Source organism: Nelusetta ayraudi, unplaced genomic scaffold (assembly GCF_046127955.1).
Source record: "Nelusetta ayraudi isolate G7.1 ecotype Tasmania unplaced genomic scaffold, CSIRO-AGI_Nayr_v1 ptg000041l, whole genome shotgun sequence".
In the NCBI taxonomy this organism is placed as follows: domain Eukaryota; kingdom Metazoa; phylum Chordata; class Actinopteri; order Tetraodontiformes; family Monacanthidae; genus Nelusetta; species Nelusetta ayraudi.
In genome coordinates this window covers 1,810,001-1,831,360 of record NW_027466091.1, presented here as the reverse complement: position 1 = coordinate 1,831,360, position 21,360 = coordinate 1,810,001, and the positions used below count along the sequence as shown (strand labels likewise).

General features: G+C 47.6%; 1 protein-coding gene and 1 long non-coding RNA gene across 2 annotated transcripts in view; both read right to left on the bottom strand.

The window, feature by feature from the left end:
* Positions 1–17,228: 17,228 nt before the first annotated feature.
* On the bottom strand, positions 17,229–17,947 carry LOC142893124 (uncharacterized). The gene is made up of 2 exons (XR_012927646.1): positions 17,918–17,947; positions 17,229–17,390 (listed from the first exon to the last, which is right to left on the bottom strand). It is a non-coding gene; the product is annotated as an uncharacterized LOC142893124 (long non-coding RNA).
* A 572-nt stretch (positions 17,948–18,519) lies between these two features.
* The window catches only part of tmem8b (transmembrane protein 8B), a 43,365-nt gene continuing 40,524 nt past the window's right edge, over positions 18,520–21,360 (bottom strand). Inside the window, exon 13 of the mRNA XM_076033372.1 lies at positions 18,520–19,336. Coding sequence (XP_075889487.1) covers positions 19,001–19,336 — 336 coding nt within the window. The 3' untranslated portion in view covers positions 18,520–19,000. The remainder of the gene's footprint in view (positions 19,337–21,360) is intronic.

Below are 21,360 nucleotides of genomic sequence, written 5' to 3'. Positions count from 1 at the left end.
TCAGGTTGAAGGTTCAGGTTGTTTTTTTGCACAATTTTTTTTTTATCATTGAGAGAATATAGTATAATAATATAGAGTATTTGCAGTACTCCACAAAGGCCGGCCACCAAGTGCAGGCAAACTGGAACAACAGGAAGTGGATTCTGATCAATGAACGAGCCCTCTATTTTTCACGAACCAAAGAACAATTTTGCGTGTATTTCGGTCCATGTGATGAGCTCATTCATGGATTCATCATCCACTTCCTGTTGTTCCAGCGTGCATGCACTTGATGGCCAGCCTTTGTGGAGTACTGCAAATACTCTATATTATTATACTATATTCTCTCAATGATAAAAAAAATTCTGCCACAGAAACCAGAAAAAAACAAAAAAGCAGAAAAAAACAAAACAAAAAAGCATTTTGCCAGTGCACTCCACAGGCCTCCCGTTCACCCTTGAGTCTCAGTGTCTCTTTGCTCCAATCTCATCCCTCCGACAGCACAACACATCATCATTTACTCGGCCAGATAGAAAATTCCGGCCTCTATTTTTCACTTAGAGGTTGTGGGGTTTTTTGTTTTTTTTTTTTTGGTCCGGGACTTGCGGAGTGCATTTCACTGAGGACTGTGACATTCGCTTTCAGACACAAAGCCAGACAAATAACTTAAGAGACTTGATAAAAGCCAAAAGAAAGTTTCCAGCGATAGCGATCTAGTTTTCAGCAGCCTAAGTTGAGACAAGGTCAGACTCTTGTAGCCACCGTGCTTTGGGGGACGCGGAGAAGCTTTCCCATTATGTATTCTGCTGCTTTTGAGGAGAAAAGCTGCAGCCCTGCACTTTGGCTAATATACCTGCAGCCAGGAGCAGCGAGTGGCGCTGGAGTGAGAGTGGCGTATTTATAATTTAACGGCCAGTGTCTTTGAAAGGAGCTGACCTTTGGTGGGCGGAGGTCCTCCAACACCAGCGCGGGTTTTTTTTTTTTTAGAGGAAATTGAAGTCGTTTGGTCTAATGTCTGGCTTGGGCTTTCGCAGAATCCAATAAAAGAGGACGTTACAGGCTCAGGTCTGTAACGCGGCACTTCCTGAACGCTCTCATCTTGTTGGCCATCGCAAAATTCAAACTGATGGCCGAGCAGAGGAGAGGAAGTGGCGTGAAAACAACGGCCCTGGAAGTCAAAGCCCAGGCAGAGAGGAGGGGGAGGTGAGCGCATCAAACAAATGCCGAGCGTGCGCTGTGCACAATTAATATTCACAATTCAATTTTCATGTTGCACAAAACGGTCGCGGCGGAGTGCTGGAGCTTTCTGGTGTGAAGAGGAAATGTTGCTTTTTCATGTAAACGCTAATTTGGTCATCGATTTAATGCGGATTGTTTACACTCACTGGCCACTTTATCAGGCACATCATGACTCAGTGTAAATAAACATTAACATTTTTTTTTTTAATTTTCAAAGGCCAAATGAATTTGCCAATTCCAGATATAGATGTACATTACATCTGTGTTTGTGTGTTTGTGTGTGTGAGTGCACAGAAATAACAAACACCACACAATGGTTTGTGTGGTGTGTGATTTCATTCTAATACAGAAAAGAAGAAGAAGAAGAAGAAAAAAAATGCTTTTGACATTCTTAAAATTCAACATTTAGAAAATTCATTATTATTATTATTATTATCATTATTATTATTATTATTATTATTATTATTATGATGATGATGATGCAGTAAGTGAGTCAGAGGAAGCAGCAACCACAGCGACTGCAGCTTCAGTAAAGCAGTGACTTCCTGTTTGACTGGAGGTTCTCGACACATCCAGCGTCAGCTGGGGAGAACGCTGTTTTGGGGGAATGAGCGGCGGAGGGAGGTTGGACTGAAATGAAGTCAACGCTGCCTCTGCCCCCCCCCAGGAGGGAGGTCCGGAGGTCCGGCGCTGCATCAGCGGAGCACATCACATCAGAACAAATGAATTATTCTGCCTTTTTTACTTTTCTGGGTAATAACAGCCATATCCCACAGTTAAACTATACCCACGCTGAGCTCATTAGCCACGCCTCTTCAGATTCCACATTGACAACGGAGCCCCTCCTCACGCACACTTTCACCTCTGGCTAAATCTCAAACAGGTATGAACAACTGTAACGTTGGTCCGGACAGACAGTCCATTATTTGTAGCGACTCGACTGTAATGCTCAGCCGGGCTTGGAGAAAAGTTCAGTTTGCGGCCGGGAAGTTTTCCTGAGCTTCCTCGTCCTGCGTGGCCTGAGTTCGCCCCCTCTGCTCCCTCACTCCTGGCTGGGCCAGTTCAGCTACTTGACGCTGCAAGCGACGGATTGTTTCCAGCTCCTCTTCATTCAGCTCCCGTCACTCACGCTCTGATTAGGAAGACTTTTAACAAGAAGTTTTTTAGATTTGAAAAGTGAAGCGGCTTTTGGAATCCTTTACTCATCCCGGTTAATTCCTGTTTTCACTTTCACGCATAAAGCAGCGCATTTACACCGCACTGTAATCCTGTAGTGAAGAAGAAAAAGACATCAGGAAATGAAAACGCACTTGCAATTGATTTCTTGATGTGCATATGACTAATCTTCTGGGATGCTATTTCACATTTTAAAAAAAACAACAACAACAATATATTTACACAACTTACACAGACAGTCAATTGATGCTGCCTTGGATTATTTTCTTCCTGTCTGGTCTGATGTTTGGTGTAGGAAGTGTTTCTGGGATTCATTGCATCTTTGAGACTCAGGGGAGTGTGTGAATAAATGAAGGCTGCAGAGTTTTTGCATTTATGAGAATAGAGAGAAAACACAAAACAAAGGAGGAAGTGAAACCGAGGGTGTAAAAAATTGATGGCTGTAATGGCGTTCAGCTAATAGCAGCGGCGTGGCCGTGGTTAATCTTTTTAATACGTGCCATTGTTGTCTGCAGGGGCCCGCAGTGCATCATGGTCCGGGCAGGACTCCAGCTCCTTACATTTTTTTTCTTCTTAGTGCCAAACGGTTTGCAAGTGTTTGGCAGAGAGCCGAGAGATATTCACACAGACTTGGTGAAAAATATGCAAATACCCCCCGACGGCTGAGCCACCGTGACACCTATCTCCATGTATAGGCAGGCTAAACATTGTGTGCGCCTCGTCTCCAAATGGAAATTGTAAACCACACCGGGGTTGTTGTTCTAACGGAGGACAGAGACGATGCTAATGGGCCGACTTGATTTATGACTTTGAGACGTGATTACTTTGCGGTTAGTAAATTGATGTTTTATATGAACAGAAAGGGCTATAAATAGTACAGCCTTGCAGAGTGACAATGTGATTATGGCTTTGGCAAGTCAAGATAAGCAAATCGTGTTGCTCCTTTGTGAAAGCTTCTCCTGGATTCACTCTCCTTGACCTAGAAAGTCCCTTCACTCCGACTCTTCCGAACCCTCGCTTCCCTCCAGACCAGCTTTACGACCCAGTCACAAGGGGAGGCAAGCAGGTCCTGCCGTTTCTTTTAAGTGCCGGTCAAGCATAGCTTTAGTGTTTCTAATGAGGTCAGAGCACGACTCGGGACAGGCTAACCCTGTGACACTGGATGGAACCGTTCCAAAGTCCTCCGGGTTAATCTCACACATCCTTCTGTTAAAGAGCCAATAGGAAGGGATTGGATTGGAAGGTGATTGGACGAACCTTCGGTCTGTCACAGTCATGCGGACCATCGGTAACTCTTAAAGCAGCTCAGAGCTTCCCATGGGTTCATGGGGAGATGTTACACAGTTACACACTGCTGCATTGTAGCTAGCTGCTAGCGCAAAATTAGCTACTTGAAGTAGCTTGAAGCAGCTGCTTCTCGTAACGACTAATAACAATAATAACAATAACAACAACAACAGCAATAATAATAATAATAATAATAATAATAATAATAATAATAATAATAATGATAATAATTATAATAATAATAATAATAAAGCTTTCTCTTAAAGATGGATGAGCGAGAATTGAACGTTGAAATCTGGGCGACCAGACTGTCAATGCAAAGTTAATGGACATTCCCCTTTAAGTAAAATTAGAATAACATCTGGAAAGTCCCGATTCATCTTCCAGACAAATTACCTGCAGAAGATGACTTCCTCAGCTGCAGGTTATGGAGGATATTATGACTCTGCAAGCGCTCTATAGGCTCGTGAAATTGCTCCTCCTCTGTTCCCTTTGATAAAAACCAGAGAGTTTCTTCTCCGTGCACCACTCCACAATCCCAAATATCACACAAAATGAGATTTATTCATACACCTCAAATTATTATGGCAAATCCTCCACGAGACTGAAGAGTATGTCATTTTGCCACCGCTGTGAAAACTCCTCTTTTCCCTGCAGCCTTAGAACTCGTCTGGACTAAAGTTGTTTTTTTTTAATGTGTGTGTGTGTGTGTGTGTGTGTGTGTGTGTGTGTGTGTGTGTATGTGTGTGTGTGCGCGATACGTGAAAAGAAATGCTGGTTTATTCAGCAAGGGTCTTTTTTTTTTGCGTGTGTGAAGGAGATGATTGGCTCGTACCTGCTTGTTTGTGACAGCTGTGGAGCCACAACGGCCCGATTTCAATCACCCTGAATGCAGTTAGCGGAGCGTGCAGTTTGTCTCTGCTTTCATGAGAGCGCACGGCATACGTGCCGGCTGCCGGAGTGAAAAATCCTCTGTGACTCGGAGAAGAAATGGATGCGCTTATCTCGCCGGAGATAAATGCTTTGCATATATTACATGGCAGGACCGCCACTTTTTTTTTTTTTTTTTTTTTTGTTAAGCGGCGGCGTCGACGCGACGCCTCTCGGACGGACCAAAGGTTTCAACTTTATTGATCCGCTTTGATCCCACGTTCTGGATTTGAGGTGCCCTCGAGTCACTCTGCTTGAGGATCTGTCTATCATCTACGGGCCCGTGACGGTGTGTGATGGTCGCTGCAGCCGCTTCACTTCAGCAGAAGCAGCCGTTTATTCTGAGGAAATGAGCCCTTATGAGTCGAGCGATATGTTGCCATGAATCAAACACCGTGAGGGAGAATGACCGCAGGCCTTTATGAAACTCCTACGACTACAGCCACCAGCTGTTTCTCACGCTGTGTGTTGTCCATGATTTAAGATCTGAGACCAAATGTTTTTTTATCGGAGCTTGTTTGAAAAATGTGCACACGTTTGTCATCCTCTGGGATGGGTGGAATTTGAGTAAATACAAAAAAAAAGATGAACAAATTGACTGCCGTGTTTGTTTGCTTTGGTGGTCATTAAAGGACACTTGAAGAAAAAAAAAAAAAAATCAACCTTCCTGATAACTCTTTAGAAAGGCGAGGCTGGTTTTGGGCCAAGATATCCAACAATGATATGATAATTGGATTGGGGGCGTTTAACTCCAGCTGGATTTCTCCACCAAAGCGAAGACGGGCTGAGAGGCCACAGCGTGCGAGCATGTGACATCCTTAAAAGCAACGGGTGAAAGGAGAAAAGGCGCATCTTTGACGGCGTGACGGCAACATAAAGGCGTTAAACTCTTAACCGTCGCTACGCAGTCGCCTGCGAGAACGTCCACCTGATGCGAGCGGCCGCCGTCCGTCCGTCCGTCCGTCCGTCCGTCCTGGTGCTGCTTGCTTTCTCTGTCTGCTACTGACTCCCAGCCACGCCGTCAACAGCCACAGGTGGCGACTGTGAATCAACAGCACGCTTCGTTTTGTGATAAATGGAGGTGAAAGAGAGAGAGAGAGAGAGAGAGAGAGAGAGAAATCGACTTCATGTTTGTCAATGACTCCGTCCTGTACCCGCGGGATGTTGGCGCTCCCAATCCCGACTGGGCAGCGGAATTACGGAGGCTAATCGTCGCTTTCGCTTTCTGCTGTTTTGCTTTCAAATGAGTAGCCCCTCCTCCTCCCCACTCTACTGGCGTTTAAATCAACACGCTTTTCACTTCGGCACCCGGCGAGCCACAGAAAACTGCCTCTGCGTGCAGAGGGACTCATCAGTATTCTGGCTTCTCTTTTTTCCTGCCCGCACGTTTAATGATGTGGTCTCCATCACATATTGCAACGCATCCATGAGTGAAATGCCCAAGTGAAGCGAGGACGCCGCCGAGGGGTGCACCTGCGTTCATTGCTGCACCGGCTGAAGTGAAATTATCTCAGCTTTTGTTCTCCTCAAGTCAAATGAGGATGGAAGTTCAGGCTGATAAAAACAACGCCTGTGTGATGTGTTTCTGCTTGGTGTATTTCCTGTTTTATACCAGCAACTTAAAGGCACAGTGCACCAAAGTCGAAATTCCACCCATTGTCCTGTCAGTCATCCACTTTCTCGGTGGCCTAATTGGTGCGACTGTTCTGGAGTCTCACAGTAAAGAAGCCGTGACGCCTGCTGTCGCTGTGCATTCCAAAAACTGCCTGCCTGTGTGACTTTGGTCCGGCTGATGAGATAAACCTCTGGTCCAATTTGTCCTGAAAGGGCATCATTAACACCACATTGGAGGCTTTAAAATCCTCAATGTCATCTGCTGCATTCATGTAGCGATACATAATGCAGCAACACATTCAGCCTCATGTTTGCATGCTCCAAGATGTTGCATTTCTACAGCTACAGAGAGAAGGTGGCAAGCTGCTTGTGTGAAGTGACTTTAAACGCTCCAGAACATAAGAAATAAGGGAATGTCTTTGGATGAAGACTGTGTGTGACTCTGTGGAACTCCAGAATGGTCATGTGGATTAGAAAGCCATTGGAAATAGGTGAGTATTCATTTGCAGGTGAACTATCCGTTATAATTCACCAGAAAGTACACATGGAAATACGCGGATACTTCACCGTCTCCGAGTTAAATATAACTTGACTTACGTAACATCTCTTTTCACCGCTGTTGTCGAACATGAGGCGGAACTGCCTCAGAAATGGGATTAGGCGTGACTGTTATCAGCCTGACAATGTAAAGATAAGATGTCTCGTCATCTTGAATAAAGCTCAGGGAATTACTTGTGCTGACATTTCAACCCTGTCAGCCTCCCTACACCCGGTCTATGTGGTGCAAGTGACAGGGCCGCCTCATTATCACCAGGCATGTCCTGGAGGGGTGGTGGTGGTGGTGGTGGTGGTTGGGGGGGGGGGGGGGGTCGGATAAAAGCACAAGGTGTCCTCTCACAACAGGCTGGACTCGCAATCTGGCCTCATTGTGTAGGGGTTGCGTGTTTCACCTGGGACTGTGCGTGTCCTCCAACATCCTCCTGCAATCTAACGCCAACCTCTGAGTGCAAGGTGGATGGATGGATGGATGGATGGATAGATGGATGGATGGATGGATGGATGGATGGAAACAGGTTCGGTCCATGTCGCAGTAATGAAAAACATGCTTGGTTGTCTGGAAATAAAAGAACAGAAAATGAAAAAAAGCTGATTTATTTATTTATTTTTGCCTCACCTTTGAAATGAGTACTTCAGCACAAGACGGGAAGGTCCACTCGTGAACCTCTTAGAACTCACAGGCATTTGCAATTTCCTCTGAAAGCAGGTCCTCTCTTGTTCCCTCTGTATGGTTTAAAGGTGCGCAGGCCGAGGACAGGGCGGGGCCGCGGGGCTACTCTGAGATTTACTGACAGAAAGGGGAATAACTATTGGGTTTACGATGAGACAAACGGGTGTGAAAGTTGACTAATAATATTTTTTTGAAATAAACAAAAACGGCAGGAACTCTGTCACCTTCAGCCTGTCTTTCACTCAGTTATCCGTTCCTCTTTCCGTTCCTGGCTCCCTCCCAGCCTAATTTCCACCCGATCGTCTCAACCAGATGTCACATGCACAGCGAACGTCTCCCGCCATAAAAACCGGCCGTGCATCAGCGGAAGATCCCGGTGAACAAGGACAGCCGTCCAGAGTCACACTGCTATTTTGATGCCAAAAGCTCCATATTGCAGCTTAAGCAAACGCACCTACTGGGTCAGCACTGGCACGTCTCCCACCTCTCTCAGCTACCAACCGTGTGAGCCTCATCCTCGTGATATACAGGGTAGCTGGGAAAAAAAACAAACAACCAAACCCAGACGATGCTGCGCGTTAAGAAACACACGACTGGTGCAACCGCAGCACAACGACGGAACAAAAGCAACAAGCAGCCGCGGGTGTTGACCGGACTCGGCCCCGTGAATGACCCGACTTGCCGGGCTGCCTGTCCCTCACCTCCCAAAGCAGTATTCCAGCACTCTAATTGGGGAAAAAAAAAAAAAAAAAAAAGTCCAGGCTTAAGGCAAAGAATGAGCCAATCAGAGAGTCTTCCTCTCCACAGGAGCGAAACTGCACGCTGGCTTTGGAGCTTGTTAAGGCGCACTTTCTGCCAGCATCACAGCAACAGCACACACACACACACGCACACACACACACACACACACACACACACACACACGCACACGCACACGCACAAACTCATGAGCGCGCATCCACACAGCAATTCAAAATCCAACCTGTGTCCATTTCATTAGAGAGCACTGAGTAGGGCTTTCCTCTTAACGGAGCGTTTGATAGAGCGCCGTGTAACGACGGTCCGCAGTTGATCACCAAACCCCTGCAAACCTTCACCCACCAATAAACAATTGGCCAGAATGGCGAGCGGGCACGGCTGCAAAATTTTAAAACCGGTGATAAATCAACACAGCGCGTTGAAAAGCCAAAGCAAATAAACAACTTGCAACCACAAATGTCCCGCCGTCCACTCGGTAACAGGAAAATCTATGAACAGCTGTCAAGAGGACGCTTTGGACAACCGGGCTCCCGGAGCAAGCAAGGTGCGACAGTGGCTGGGAAAAACTCCCCAGTGGGAAGAAACCCAGGGCAGAACCAGACTCCAGAGGGCCATCATCTGCCTAGGAGTAGTTGGGGTGAAGTAGAAAGATAGAGGGGAGAGACAGAGAAAGAGGGAAAGGAGCAGAGTGAGCCAGGGTGGCAGACAGGACAGAGTGGAAAACAGAGACACCAACCAGGCAAAACGGATATAAACACAAAGAATAGGAAATAATTCACTGCTGTCCATGTGGAATGTAAGTGTAAGTGTCCAAGCTTTGGAAGGCAAGAGCCTAGCTCGATGGACAAGATAAAGCAGAGACAGTGGTCACTCAAACAGACGGCACTGTTCTCTAAATGCTGAGTGTGTGGTCAGTCAACTAAAGGCCACTCCCCTTCCTCCAAAACATATTGGTAGGAAGGGGAGTTTGACCAGGTAGCGTTCCCTCCTTCTTTCTCTTTATCTATCACACTCTCAGGACGTCAACTGCGTGTGTTGGACCAAAATCATAAGGAGGGTCCAGAAGAAGCCAACCAGAGGGGTTAAGTCCCAACCACGACCCTCTAGAACTTAGGACTCCTTCTTGGATAAACCAACACGCAACAAAACAGAGATGTTTTCAGTCTAGATGTGTGGAAACTGGACCGTGGCTGTTTTTTTTTTATGATGTCAGTGGGACAAGTTGACGTTCTCCAAGACGGAGCAGCAGCGAACTGGTCTGGGATCATTTCCCATCTGTTATTGTCCCGCTTGTCAACGACTTTTCAATGCTGAGAGGAAAATCAGCGAGCGCCATCGCGCTGAAGCGACTCAATTAGCACTCTGGTGGGGTGACAGCACCCTCCCCCCCACCGTCACGCTGTGGCTGCTGCAGACTTTGTAGCACCGGGCAACTTTCCTGTCTGCCTCAAACGCTGTCTCGTCTGGTATCCTCTTACATCCTCGTTCCGCACTCTTCACCTTTCTTCGAGGGCCTGGAGCAAAATTGCCCGGCTCCAGGTCGCATCACACCTCGCTGCCTTATGATTAGAGCGTCGCTGAGGAGCACACAAACGCCTGCGAGCCATCGGTGGTGCTGGTTTTCACCGCTCCTGCGACCGGCAACGGCAAAATGTCGGTGCCGCTAACATAAAACCGAAGACGAGGAAAAGGAACGAAGAAGAAGAAAAAAAAAAAAAAAAACCTTGGAAAGGTAAGCACGCGACGTGCTGATCACGGTCTTAATGAAGGAGTTAATGCAATTTGCAAACTCTGAGAACTAAGTGAGAGTCACGCCAAAGCGCCGCACAGCAGGTGCAAAAGTTGTCCAACAAAAGTTTAGCGAGAGTAATTTGTTTTTTCCAATTACGTAATTTTAAAGTGATTATCATAATTTGCTCACCCTCAGCATCTGGCACAGGCCCGGGCGCCGCGTGCTGCGGATATACCTCACCATTTAGCATAATGCATAAGGCCCTGGAGCAGACAGGGAGGCCAGATGTACCTCATGATATATGGAGCGAGCAGCGATCAGCACCGCTGCAATTATAAAGAGGGTGTGGGAGCGTAACAGGTGCATGCTTACAGAAAGCGTCGAGGTGACACACAAGCAGGAACACGGCGCCGGTACAAGTGAGAAGTGGCTTCGGCTGAGCCCAAGCACGGGTCCTCGCGAGTGACAACATCATCCGCGCTGCAATATTCACTCGCTCAGCTCAGAAAGCGGCAGGAAAATGATGGATGTGTCGTCAGATCACGCGTGAAGTCAATATTCCCGAGCGCTACAGCTCCCCCTGTGGGCGTTTCTGTCAAACACTTGCTCGAATTAACCACGCAACAACCGTGTCTGCCGCGCCGTTCCAACCCCAGGGGAACCCCGGTGGTTTTCCTGCATGCTGCGAATCAATGGGGTAAAAGATGCGGATTCATAAATATTTAGTTTATATTTAGTGTCATATTTACAGTGACTAGTCTCTGCACGCTGCGCTGCAGCAGTGATTAGAATGATTGGATGCACTATGACACTCGTACAAGGGTCATTTGTCTCCTTAAGTAGCGCCATCAATCTCCAACATTTAGGCTGCGGTGGGAAAGCGGCGCTTTGATGTGAATTAACAAGCATTTTCTAATCATTTAAGATGAGTTCTCCTCCTCTCCCTCAGGTAGGTCTCTGGAGGGGGCTGTATATATGGCTGCTTAGTTACTGAATACTCCGTTATGTTTGCAATTAATTGTGCGTGAGCTTTTAAGCTGTCTGCCCGCCAGGAAAAGTTGTGAGCGGAACAATAAACCCATGATAATTAATGTCGCGTAAGTCCGAGGGGAGCCGCGGTTCCACTCGATGGATATTCTCGCTTTATTAAGAGCGACGGGTTTTTAGGAGGGTTTTCTGCGATGTCATTTTGATTTTTTTAGAGATTGAAGAACAAAAAAAGAACTTATTAGTGAAGGAGCTTTTGCGTAATGGTGGACCCGCAACACCACTGAAAAAAAGATTCATGTTGATTTTTTTTTTTAGGTTCCTTCTTTTTTTTTTATTAGTATTTCAATACGGTGAAACATGAAAAACAAGCCCCCCCCCTGGACATCGGTGCGCACCGCGGCGTTGACACTGACGACCACTAACCAGAGCTGTTAGCACTCTGAGCCGCCGCCTCGCTGCTGAGCGCGAGGAGAAGGGCTCTTAATTTTGAAGTCTCGCCATCAATCGATCTTAAATTGCAAACATCATTAGCGATCCACAAAACCGCCCGCCTACCCGGGGCGTTGGAGGGGGGGTTTCTCGCTGTATCAAAAGCCACTCATCATTTGAGCCTGTGTGACAGATGTCTGCGCCGGGCTACACTGTTTTTTCTTCTCAGCCGTGACAGACCTTATTAAATCTCCAGGCTCCGACATCCCTCCCTACACAGCATCTGAAATTTAGCATGACCTTTCAGGTCCCATCAGACTGCCTGGCTGTCTGCCTGATGCGTTTGGTCCACCATGTGCTGACAGGAGTCGGGAGGAGGAGGAGGAGGAGGAGGAGAGAGGGAGGAGGAGCGGCAACTAAATGAGAGATGCAAAGCTATTTATTTACATCTGGCCTACTTTGACAGATTCTCCACCTTGCGTGCCCTCTCTATCCGTGACTCACTCGACAAGAAGCAAGAAAGAAGTCAGTAGAAACACTGTGTGTGAGTGACACGGTGTGACCCGGACGTGAAACAACCCCATTAGTCAGAGCCGTCCCCTTTTATGCCATCCGTAAGCTGACAGCAGTCATTTCTGTCTGACACCCTCGTTTTTTTTTATTGGAGGGCAACAGGAACAAAGTGCTTGCGAGGAGCAGGACTTGGGTAATTAGCACTGAGCAGGCACACATGTCATAGAAACTGCTTCATTAGACCCGGCGCTGCTCCGCTCTCCCTGCGAGAATGTGATGGATGGGTGAGCAGACTCTGACACCAGTTTGATTTATCGCTTCTCAGGCTGAGAGCTCTCAGGCTAAGTTCCAAATAGCGACTTTCAGATTTTTCCCCCCCTCTCTCCTCTCTCTCTCTCTCTCTCTTTTTTTTTTTTTTATAGATTATGAGCAGACAAATAACATTTGGCCCCGAAAGGGCTAGAGACGACTTCCCTCTCTGGAAATAGATAAGGAAAAGTTCTGGCTCTGACGGATCTGACGGTGTTTCTCCCCTTCGGCTCAGTTCATGCAGGCGTACGTGAAGCCGAGGTGGAACCCTGCAAGCAGCTCATTTGCAGCAAAGTGGATGCAGGCAGTGGAACAAGCGGCCTTATTTAAAAGGACCCGCTTTGTCAATGCGCCGTCCTACAATGCAAAGCGCCAACGGTGGCGCGAGGATGTGTCAGCAAGCGCCGCCCGCTTTGGCGCTGTCACAATGATGCAATGTGAATTCAACACCGCCCAAGGGAAACAATTAAAGTGATTCCCAAAGACAGCCGTCTGCTCGGAACAAAGCAGAACCAGCACAACCAGTGTGAGAGCGTCTCCAGTTGAGAAGGCAATGAAAGAAAAATTAAATTTCACATGTTTATTTTTAATGGAGTTTACAAAGTTTACAAGAGAGAGTTACATTACATCCCATTAATGAGTAAAACACTAAACGGTCACTACACTGACCGGCCACTTCATTAGGTACACCTGACTAGCACTGGGTAGCTAATAGAGTGGCAGTGAGTCTATATGCTGGACTCACAGATGACACTCATTCCAATCAGGCAGCCCAGAGTCTTTAATGATAAACAATTTTCTGGTTTCAGAAAAAAAAAAAAAAAAGATGAAATAAGAAGAGATGAATCCAAGCTGTGCACCTGACACTTTCATCCAGATTGCTTTCATAATGCCAGCGTTTTGCTTTGAGGTACTGGACCGAGTAGAAGATCGAGACTGAGTGCCGTCATCATCTCCACTTCTTCCTCTTCTTCCTCTTCCTCCTCTTCTTCCTCTTCTTCTTCTTCTTCCTCTTCTTCTTCTTCTTCTTTTGTTTATCAATCATGCACCTTGTTTACTGAGAGAACACAGCTGACACACGTCTGCCAAATTCCCTCCTGCAGGCAAACCAGTGGGAAATTTAGGCATTTTCTTTTCCTGTCTGAAACTCCACAAGACTGAGACTCCTCCCCTCAGCAGTGGAGGAAAGTGCAGCCGTCAACCTGCAAATGCAGAGCGACAAATTCTTCCTCCAGACCTGCGAATGAAAAAACCTGCAGAACCTGCAAAAAATGTAACACCAGAAATCTCAAAATGAATCCAAGCGTTCTGGGGGGGGGTGGGGGGAGATCACTGTATCACCACCATATCAATTAAAACAGCACTACACATGCTCTCATTTAACTAAAGCCAGTGAGCCAAACCCCACCTCCACCACCACCCCCCCCTCCACCCAGTCTCTACCAGCACACAGTCAATAACCGACAGCCTCCTTCAACCTCCCGCTGCTGTTGCTACCTCGACCCCTTTGCCTGTCGTCCATTCCAATCACTCGGCTGTTAGTCACAACTGAATATATTCATCTGCCGGGGACATGGCGGAACAACAACAAAAAAAAAAAAAAATATATATATATATATATATATATAGCCTTTCACCTGCGGCGAGAAAAGCACCTGCGGGGACCATCAGCATCCACCCAGGATGGTGAGATATTTCAGTCCGACAGGTGAGACCTCGCCAGCTGTTATGATGTGCGGCTGCCGTGCTGTGTGCACACAAGGCGAGAACAACAGACAGCATAAAGCACATATAAATAAAAAGAAGTGAGCGGCTCTGAGGACTCGGCTCTGCCTCGGGGGGGGCCTCCCGCATGTGATATCGATCGGCCCGGGACCTGCAGGAAGCCGAACCGTCTCTCTAGAGCAGGCGTGGGCAAGCTACGGCCCCGGGGGGCCATATGCGACCCGGTGAGCCATTTAATCCGGCCCGCCCAACTTGAGGAAATTATATTGATAGTCAGTGAGTCATAAAATAGCTGTTAATAGCCGTATTTCATACATTTCTTCAGTGTTTTTAAGAGTGATTTCAGTAAAAAGCTGATCAGCGTGGGCCTTCAAAGACACTGGTGTCCTTGTCATTCTGCTTTTGGTCAATTAACATTAACATTAGAGCACGTTCTCTTCATCTCCTTTGATGTATCTATATTTTTAATCTGAAGGTAAGCCAGCTTGCTCACAAGCAATGATAAATTCATCAGCGGTGTCTTCAACCTGAAAGCCAGCGCCAGTCCCAGCCTCGCTCCCGCCTGCGCCACAGGTGAGAGAGAAACTGCGCTCTCAGTCTCGCCGCTGTTCCCTCGTTAAAGATCGGCGCCCGCCGCCTCCTCGAAGAGGCCGAGCCAGCGGCTGCGGTGACAGCGACGGCACAGCTCTCTGGTTTTTACTCTCATTTAAATTTGAATTACAACTTTACGCAAAATGCGCCGCTTTGTGGGGGAATGACGCCTGTTGATGTTTTCCTTTAAAAAAACAAACAAAAAAAAAAACATGGAGTAAACAAAAAAAAAAAGAAAAAGAATTTGGTTGCGTCCTCGGAACCCATTCAAACAACATTTTGCCCTCCCCCACTGAAAAGAAAAGTGATGAAATGAAGGGGCTGCATTGGTTGCCTGCTATTCCACGTCCCTGCTCAGGACGCAATTGATTGTTCATTAACTCGGCCTCGATTACACCAGAATCATTACGGGCGTGCTCGTGCACCCTAGATCGCATCTGGCCGAACGGAATGGCCTCATTTTCCCGGTTGCTATGGATTTGTAAGGGAAACAAACACCCAATGACCCCCATCAGGTGCAGGCGCCATTACGGGCCAACTCGTTTAGCGGGCGGGCAGCCGACAGCGCGGGTTAAGTGCATCCTCTGGCCTCCCGCGGAGTTGTTGCCCCTTCCCGGGTGGAACGAGGCTGAAAGACACCCAGCACCTTCAGCCTCTCTCTCTCTCTAGCTTCTCTGACTGCATTACGCATTTTTGCCGGCCGACCTCTGACACGAGCCCTGCACAAGCCACTCAGAGTTACAGACTGTAGTTATGGGATGGCTTAAGCACATTCTGCAAGTGGAATGGCTTTACCGTGTGGCGATTAGACGCTTACTCGTACCACCCGACACGGAGAAACAAGCTAGCGGTTGTAGACTCACCAATAAAAGAGGAAAAAAATAAATCACGCGAATACAGAATACGTGTTTTGATTCGGTGCAGCTCATCGTCGTTCCGCCTGTTATCCACCGCTACAGCGGCTCTGCACTCACACTGCAGGGTTTAGCGGAAATGGGGAAAAAAAAAAAAAAGAAAGAAGCAGCAGCCATGCAAATATATTGCGTCAAAATGGCTCCGGAGCTGTGTGTTATAATGTGTGAGAGTAATAATCCTGTTAGATATGTTCGCTTAGGAATCCATGAATACAAAAAAGGCCCCTGCTTTGAATTCACGTGTGCTGGAAATATGCAGGTTCGCTCGCTGTGGGAGAATTTCAATACCGGAGACCTTGTCATTTTGGCCTAATTTGTCAAATTTAGTCCACAGCCGGGCTCTTTATTCGCACCGAGGGGCGCTCTGTGTGCAGCCAATATTGAGTTCCCTCTTACATCGGATTTCCTTTTCTCGGCATTTCCATTGAAGTCGCGCAGACGTGACTGAGCTTTGAAGTATTTCAAATTTGCATTTTTTAATCTACTTTTTGATTTTTTTTTTCTTTTGGTATCAAGTTGTCCTTTAAATCGTCGGTGGGCATCAAAACGAGGAGTTTGTCTTGTCACACTGAGAAATCCAGATTTTCAATTCTTTATCGGATGAGACAAGACTTCCTGGAGGAGGCCGGCGATGAAAAGAACGAGCTCAAGATAAAGATAACGTGGAAATATCACATCGTCTTTCTGTTTTTTTGGTTTTCCACTCAAGGACGCAGACATCAAACGGCCGTGACGTTGCCGACAGACCGGACGTGTGTCCATGGGAACATGAATAAACACGACGAAGTACCAGAACGAAGGACTCACGACCGAGAAATGTCGATTAATATACTTTGTCCCTTTTTAAAAAATACTGCTGTGTTCTGTTGATTGAACCAGTTGGATGTATTGATAATGCAAAGTGTCAGTTTCCTAATTTTATCGATGTTTCTCCTGTAGTTTTTTTTTTTCAATCTATTGTCCTTTTTATCTGGGACAAGGGGACCCCTCCAGTTGTGCCGGTGCCACTTGTTGAGGTTTGCTGCCAACACCTTTTCCAGTGAAAAGTAGTTTTGTTTTGTTTTGTTGTTGGGTTTTTTTTTTACCCTGCAGTACCAAGAGCAGCCACTAAGCAAAATTGAAAAGGAAAAAAAAAATATACATATATATATATATATATATATATATATATATATATATATATATATATACATATATATATATATATATATATATACATTTTTTTTTTTTTTTTTACCTCGCAGTACCCAGAGCGGCCACTAGGAAAAAAGTAAAACGGTGAGAGGAAACAACAAATGTTCCCCAAAGTGTTGTACAAGCTCTTCATCTTGTTCACTGTGGCGCCATCGGCTGCAATAAAGTCTGCTCACATTGTAAAGGGGATTCATAACTCTCCCCTTAAATGACGAGGTGGCAGACGCACGCTGCCAGCGCGGAATGATAAACGATGGAGCTCACCTAGTAATCCGGGAAGCCAAGATTTGAGAGAAAATTCTCTATCGCTTGAAATAAAAGAAGCCAAGAATAAAAAGCAGTAGCAGCAGCAGCAGAAGAAGCAGCAGCAGCAGCAGCGAGGCTTCATCTCATCGACAGTGTGTTCCGAGGCCGCCCCGACGCTGCGGCTCAGCGCCAGAATTATTTATCTCCGGCTCTGCTCCCGGGAGGACGCTGTTGACAGCGTCTCATCTCACCGTCTGAGTACCGGCGGCTTCCATTAGGACGCGGGACGGCGATGCGATGTCTCGGCGGTAGCGAGCGCCGCTAGCGAGCCGCATTTAGAGGCTCGTGAAGAGTGAGAGGGCGACGCCGCGGCCAAAGAAAGAAAACATTTATTGTTTATGAATGTGGTGTCGCACAGGTCCTGTCAGAAAAAAGAACAGGGAGGTGAGGTCTTGGTTTGAGGTCTGTGAAATAATCCTGCCTCCTCCTTCTCCTCCTCCACCCCCTCCTCCTACTCCTTCTCCTCTAACTCCTCCTCTCCTCCTCCTCCTCCTTCTCTCCTTCTCTCCTCCTCTACCACCTCCTCCTCCTCCTTTTCTCCTCCGCCTCCTCCTCCTCCTTTTCTCCTCCACCTCCTCCTTCTCTCCTCCTCTACCACCTCCTCCTCCTCCCCCTCCTCTTCCTCCTCCTTCCCTCCTTCTCTCCTCCTCTACCACCTCCTCCTCCTTCTCCTTTTCTCCTCCCCCTCCTCTTCCTCCTCCTTCCCTCCTTCTCTCCTCCTCTACCACCTCCTCCTCCTCCTTTTCTCCTCCGCCTCCTCCTCCTCCTTTTCTCCTCCACCTCCTCCTTCTCTCCTCCTCTACCACCTCCTCCTCCTCCCCCTCCTCTTCCTCCTCCTTCCCTCCTTCTCTCCTCCTCTACCACCTCCTCCTCCTCCTCCTTTTCTCCTCCGCCTCCTCCTCCTCCTTTTCTCCTCCACCTCCTCCTTTTTCCTCCTCTACCACCTCCTTCTCTCCTCTTCTATCACCCCCTCCTCCTCCTCCTTTTCTCCTCCTCTATCACCCCCTCCACCTCCTCCTTCTCTCCTCCTCCACCTCCTCCTTTTCTCCCCCTCTATCACTTCCTCCTTCTCTCCTCCTCCACCTCCTCCTTTTCTCCCCCTCTATCACTTCCTCCTTCTCTCCTCCTCCACCTCCTCCTTCTCTCCTCCTCCATCACCTCCTCTACCTCCTCCAGCAGCAGGCAGGCAGGCAGGCAGCTGGACTTTGGAATTGTTCCCGTTGAGAATAGTCAGCACATTCGTGTGAAAGCAGATACATTGCAATTGCAGAGGACAGTCTAACATTCCACATGACAACACGGATTTGTTTTTTGTTTTTTTGAATGTTTTTTTTTTTTGTTTGGGTTTTTTTGTTTTTTTGTTTTACATTTCCGCTGCCCGCTGTCGTCGATGTCGTTATAAAAATTTACAGAATAACATTTTTTTGTGTCTCAGTGCAAAAGATATATTCCAAAAAGAATTTCAGAAAAGCCGTGCCCCTTGGTAATTACCCCCCCCACCCCCCCCACCACCCCCACCACAGTCCCCAACAAGCATGTCCAGCCCACCCCACCCTATCCCATCCGTGGCCCCGCCCACCCCGCCCCATCCGTGGCCCCGCCCACCCCGGACAGTAAAACAAGCGGCCCGTTTACGGGGGGGGGGGGCCGCCAATAAATAACCGACAGAAGCACTTTTACAGTCACCGTCAAATAGCAGCAGTGTTTCAGCTCTGACTTTAAATACATATTCACACAACACAAAACCTGTGTGTCACTGTACACCCCACGACTCATCAGAACAACTCCAACTATAGATAATAATTATAACAATAATAACAATAATCATAGTAATGATACTAACGATGACAATCGTAATACAGTCATATTGAGAGTCATTACCATGACACCAAGAAGAAAGAAAGAAAAAAAAAGAATCAGAAAAAAAAACAAGGAAACAGAAAAAAAAAATTCCAATGTGTGTCACATCTGCAGTACACTATTTACATTGCTTGTTCAAGTGTTGTGGCTTTGTTTCCCGTGTGTGAATTACCCAAGTAAAAGAAGGCAATGAAGTGTTCCCAAAGTTCCAGGGAGGCGGCGCCATCAGCTGGTGCAGATGCTGTTGATGGAGATGATGGCCGGGTCCACCAGGCCCAGCTCCTCGTGCTCGTTGACGCACAGCTGGTAGCCGCAGCCGCGCCGGCGCTTGAGCGGCGTCACCTTGGCGTCGGGCTTGGCGCGCGGCGGCAGCAGGAAGCCCACGCTGCCGGCGATCAGCATGTGCCAAATGCTGTGGATGTAGAAGTAGTTCTCCTCCGTCTCCACGAAGGCGTACAGGGCCACGGCCGACGTGGCGATCATGGTGCCCGGGAAGAGGAAGAACGCCCAGCGCTTCCAGGTGGGCGGGTAGCAGCGGCGCCGGCGGATGGTGCGCACCGTCTGGCGGGGCCGAGACAGACACCCAGTCAGTCATTTTTTTTTTACCCCAATTTTTTTTTTTTTTTTCTTGTGACAAAGCCAACGGCATTAAAGGTCCGGTATGGAACATCTGACTGGATTTATGACCCAGAAATACATGAATAGAAGTGTATACTTGCAGAAAAAGTCATTTGGTTTTTCCTAACCTTAGAACGGTTCTAGCAAGGGCCTTACTACCAGTTAGCTGTAGAAAGGGGACGAGGTGCCCAGGTTTTTTGGTCTCGCAGGCCACCGTAGTTCACTGGCGAGCTTGGGAGAGGGAGGGTACAGAGTCCCTATGGGGACTGACGTAAAAAAAAAAAAAGCGCTGCAATCTAAAATGTGACCGCTGGATCTTGCTGTGTCTTCTTAAAAATCTGCAAATATTACACACTTAACCTTTAAAGGAAGCCCACCTGACGGCAGCGTGTTTCATTTTTAGGGACCTGTCAGTGAATGAAGGTTCCTTAACTGCTGGGCTTCCTGGAAAAACTAGGAGCAAGACCCTCGCTGCTCTGTGTACAATCTATGGCCGTTCTAACGGTAGGAAAACCAAATGACTCTGATTGTACTGAGAGTGTACACTTTTATGAATGCATTTATGGGCAGTGTGTTAAGCTTTAAGCACTATGTAAAAAAAATATATATATATATAAATCAAGCCAATTTACACACACAGGTTCTTGTGTGTTGTCTGAGAGTGTGTTTGGCTCTGGGGAAGGTCTTTATCAGTAACAGGTTAAAATAACTACTGGGTGCACATTATGAAATGAGGTATTATGAATAGAAAAGTAAGAAAGGACTAGTCACTAGTCACTATAGTGACTATAAGTGACTGTGTTCAGAGGTTGTGTTTCTTTTTTTTTTGCTCTCACGCACAAGGAAACACATCGACAGGCACGCATGTAAAGACGTGAAATCATCAAGTATTTGTCTTACAAGTCATATAGATTGTTTTTAAAAGGCTTGATTTGCCATGTTCACTGATGTTCCTCTCCCTCCCATGGAGCGAGCGCAGTCGCTGGAAAGATCCACAGCAGCTGGACACCACTGAGGGCGCCGCGGGGAGCCTCGCTTTGCCCCGGCGCAACACAGACTCACTCCATTCTACGCTGCCTCTGTTGTCAAGTGTGCACCCCCCCGGGCGCTGAGTCCATCACGACGACCGCCACACACACACACACACACACGATAACACACACACACACACACACACACACACACACGCAACAACACACTCAATTGGTCGTCAGCGGGCGATCCGGTTCTTTTTTTGCGGCCGGCGCTCACTTCAGATGTTTGGATTTGTTTAAACTGCAGAATGCGCTCCCGCTGTAACTGCCTCACATTTGCAGCGACTTGGACGTTTCATTTCATTCTCTGGGCTAAACAGAGTTCTGGAGTGCGCCGCTCCATTAACGCGCTCGGTTCTCCATTATCCCCCTTCCCCGTCCTCGAGCGCCCGATTGCCTGAATTATATTTCACTCCCTAAAATATCAGCGTACAGATTGCCTGCATTGTTCCGAGAGAGAAAAAAAAATGACGCTCTCTATGAATAAAAGAGCGATGACAATTTTCTCTGCTTTTTTTGGCGGGGGGGGGAATGGCTCTGATTGAGCTGTGAGGACGCACGCTGTGTTTATGTTTTCAGGTGCCGGTCCGCTCAGTTTTGAGGAGAGGCGGCGCTGCTTTTTGTTCGCTTTCCCTCCTCGTTCACAGTGTGCAAGCAACACAGCCTTTCTCTTTGTGCTAAATGTCAAGGCCCTGTTGAGTTTGGAGGGTTTGGTGTGGGGGGGGGCGATTCGGCGTTGGCAGATGCGAGCCCGCCACTCTGCCACTCTCCCCACCCCCCCACCCCTTCTCCCCCGCCCCATTGTCCCTTTCCTGCTCACGACTCCCTTGGCGAGCAGCAGGCGCTCGCTTGCCCTGCACTCGACTGTGTCTGGGATACGTTCAGCGTGCCCGGGATTCGCCCGGAACATGACAGGTCCGAATGAAAAGGCTC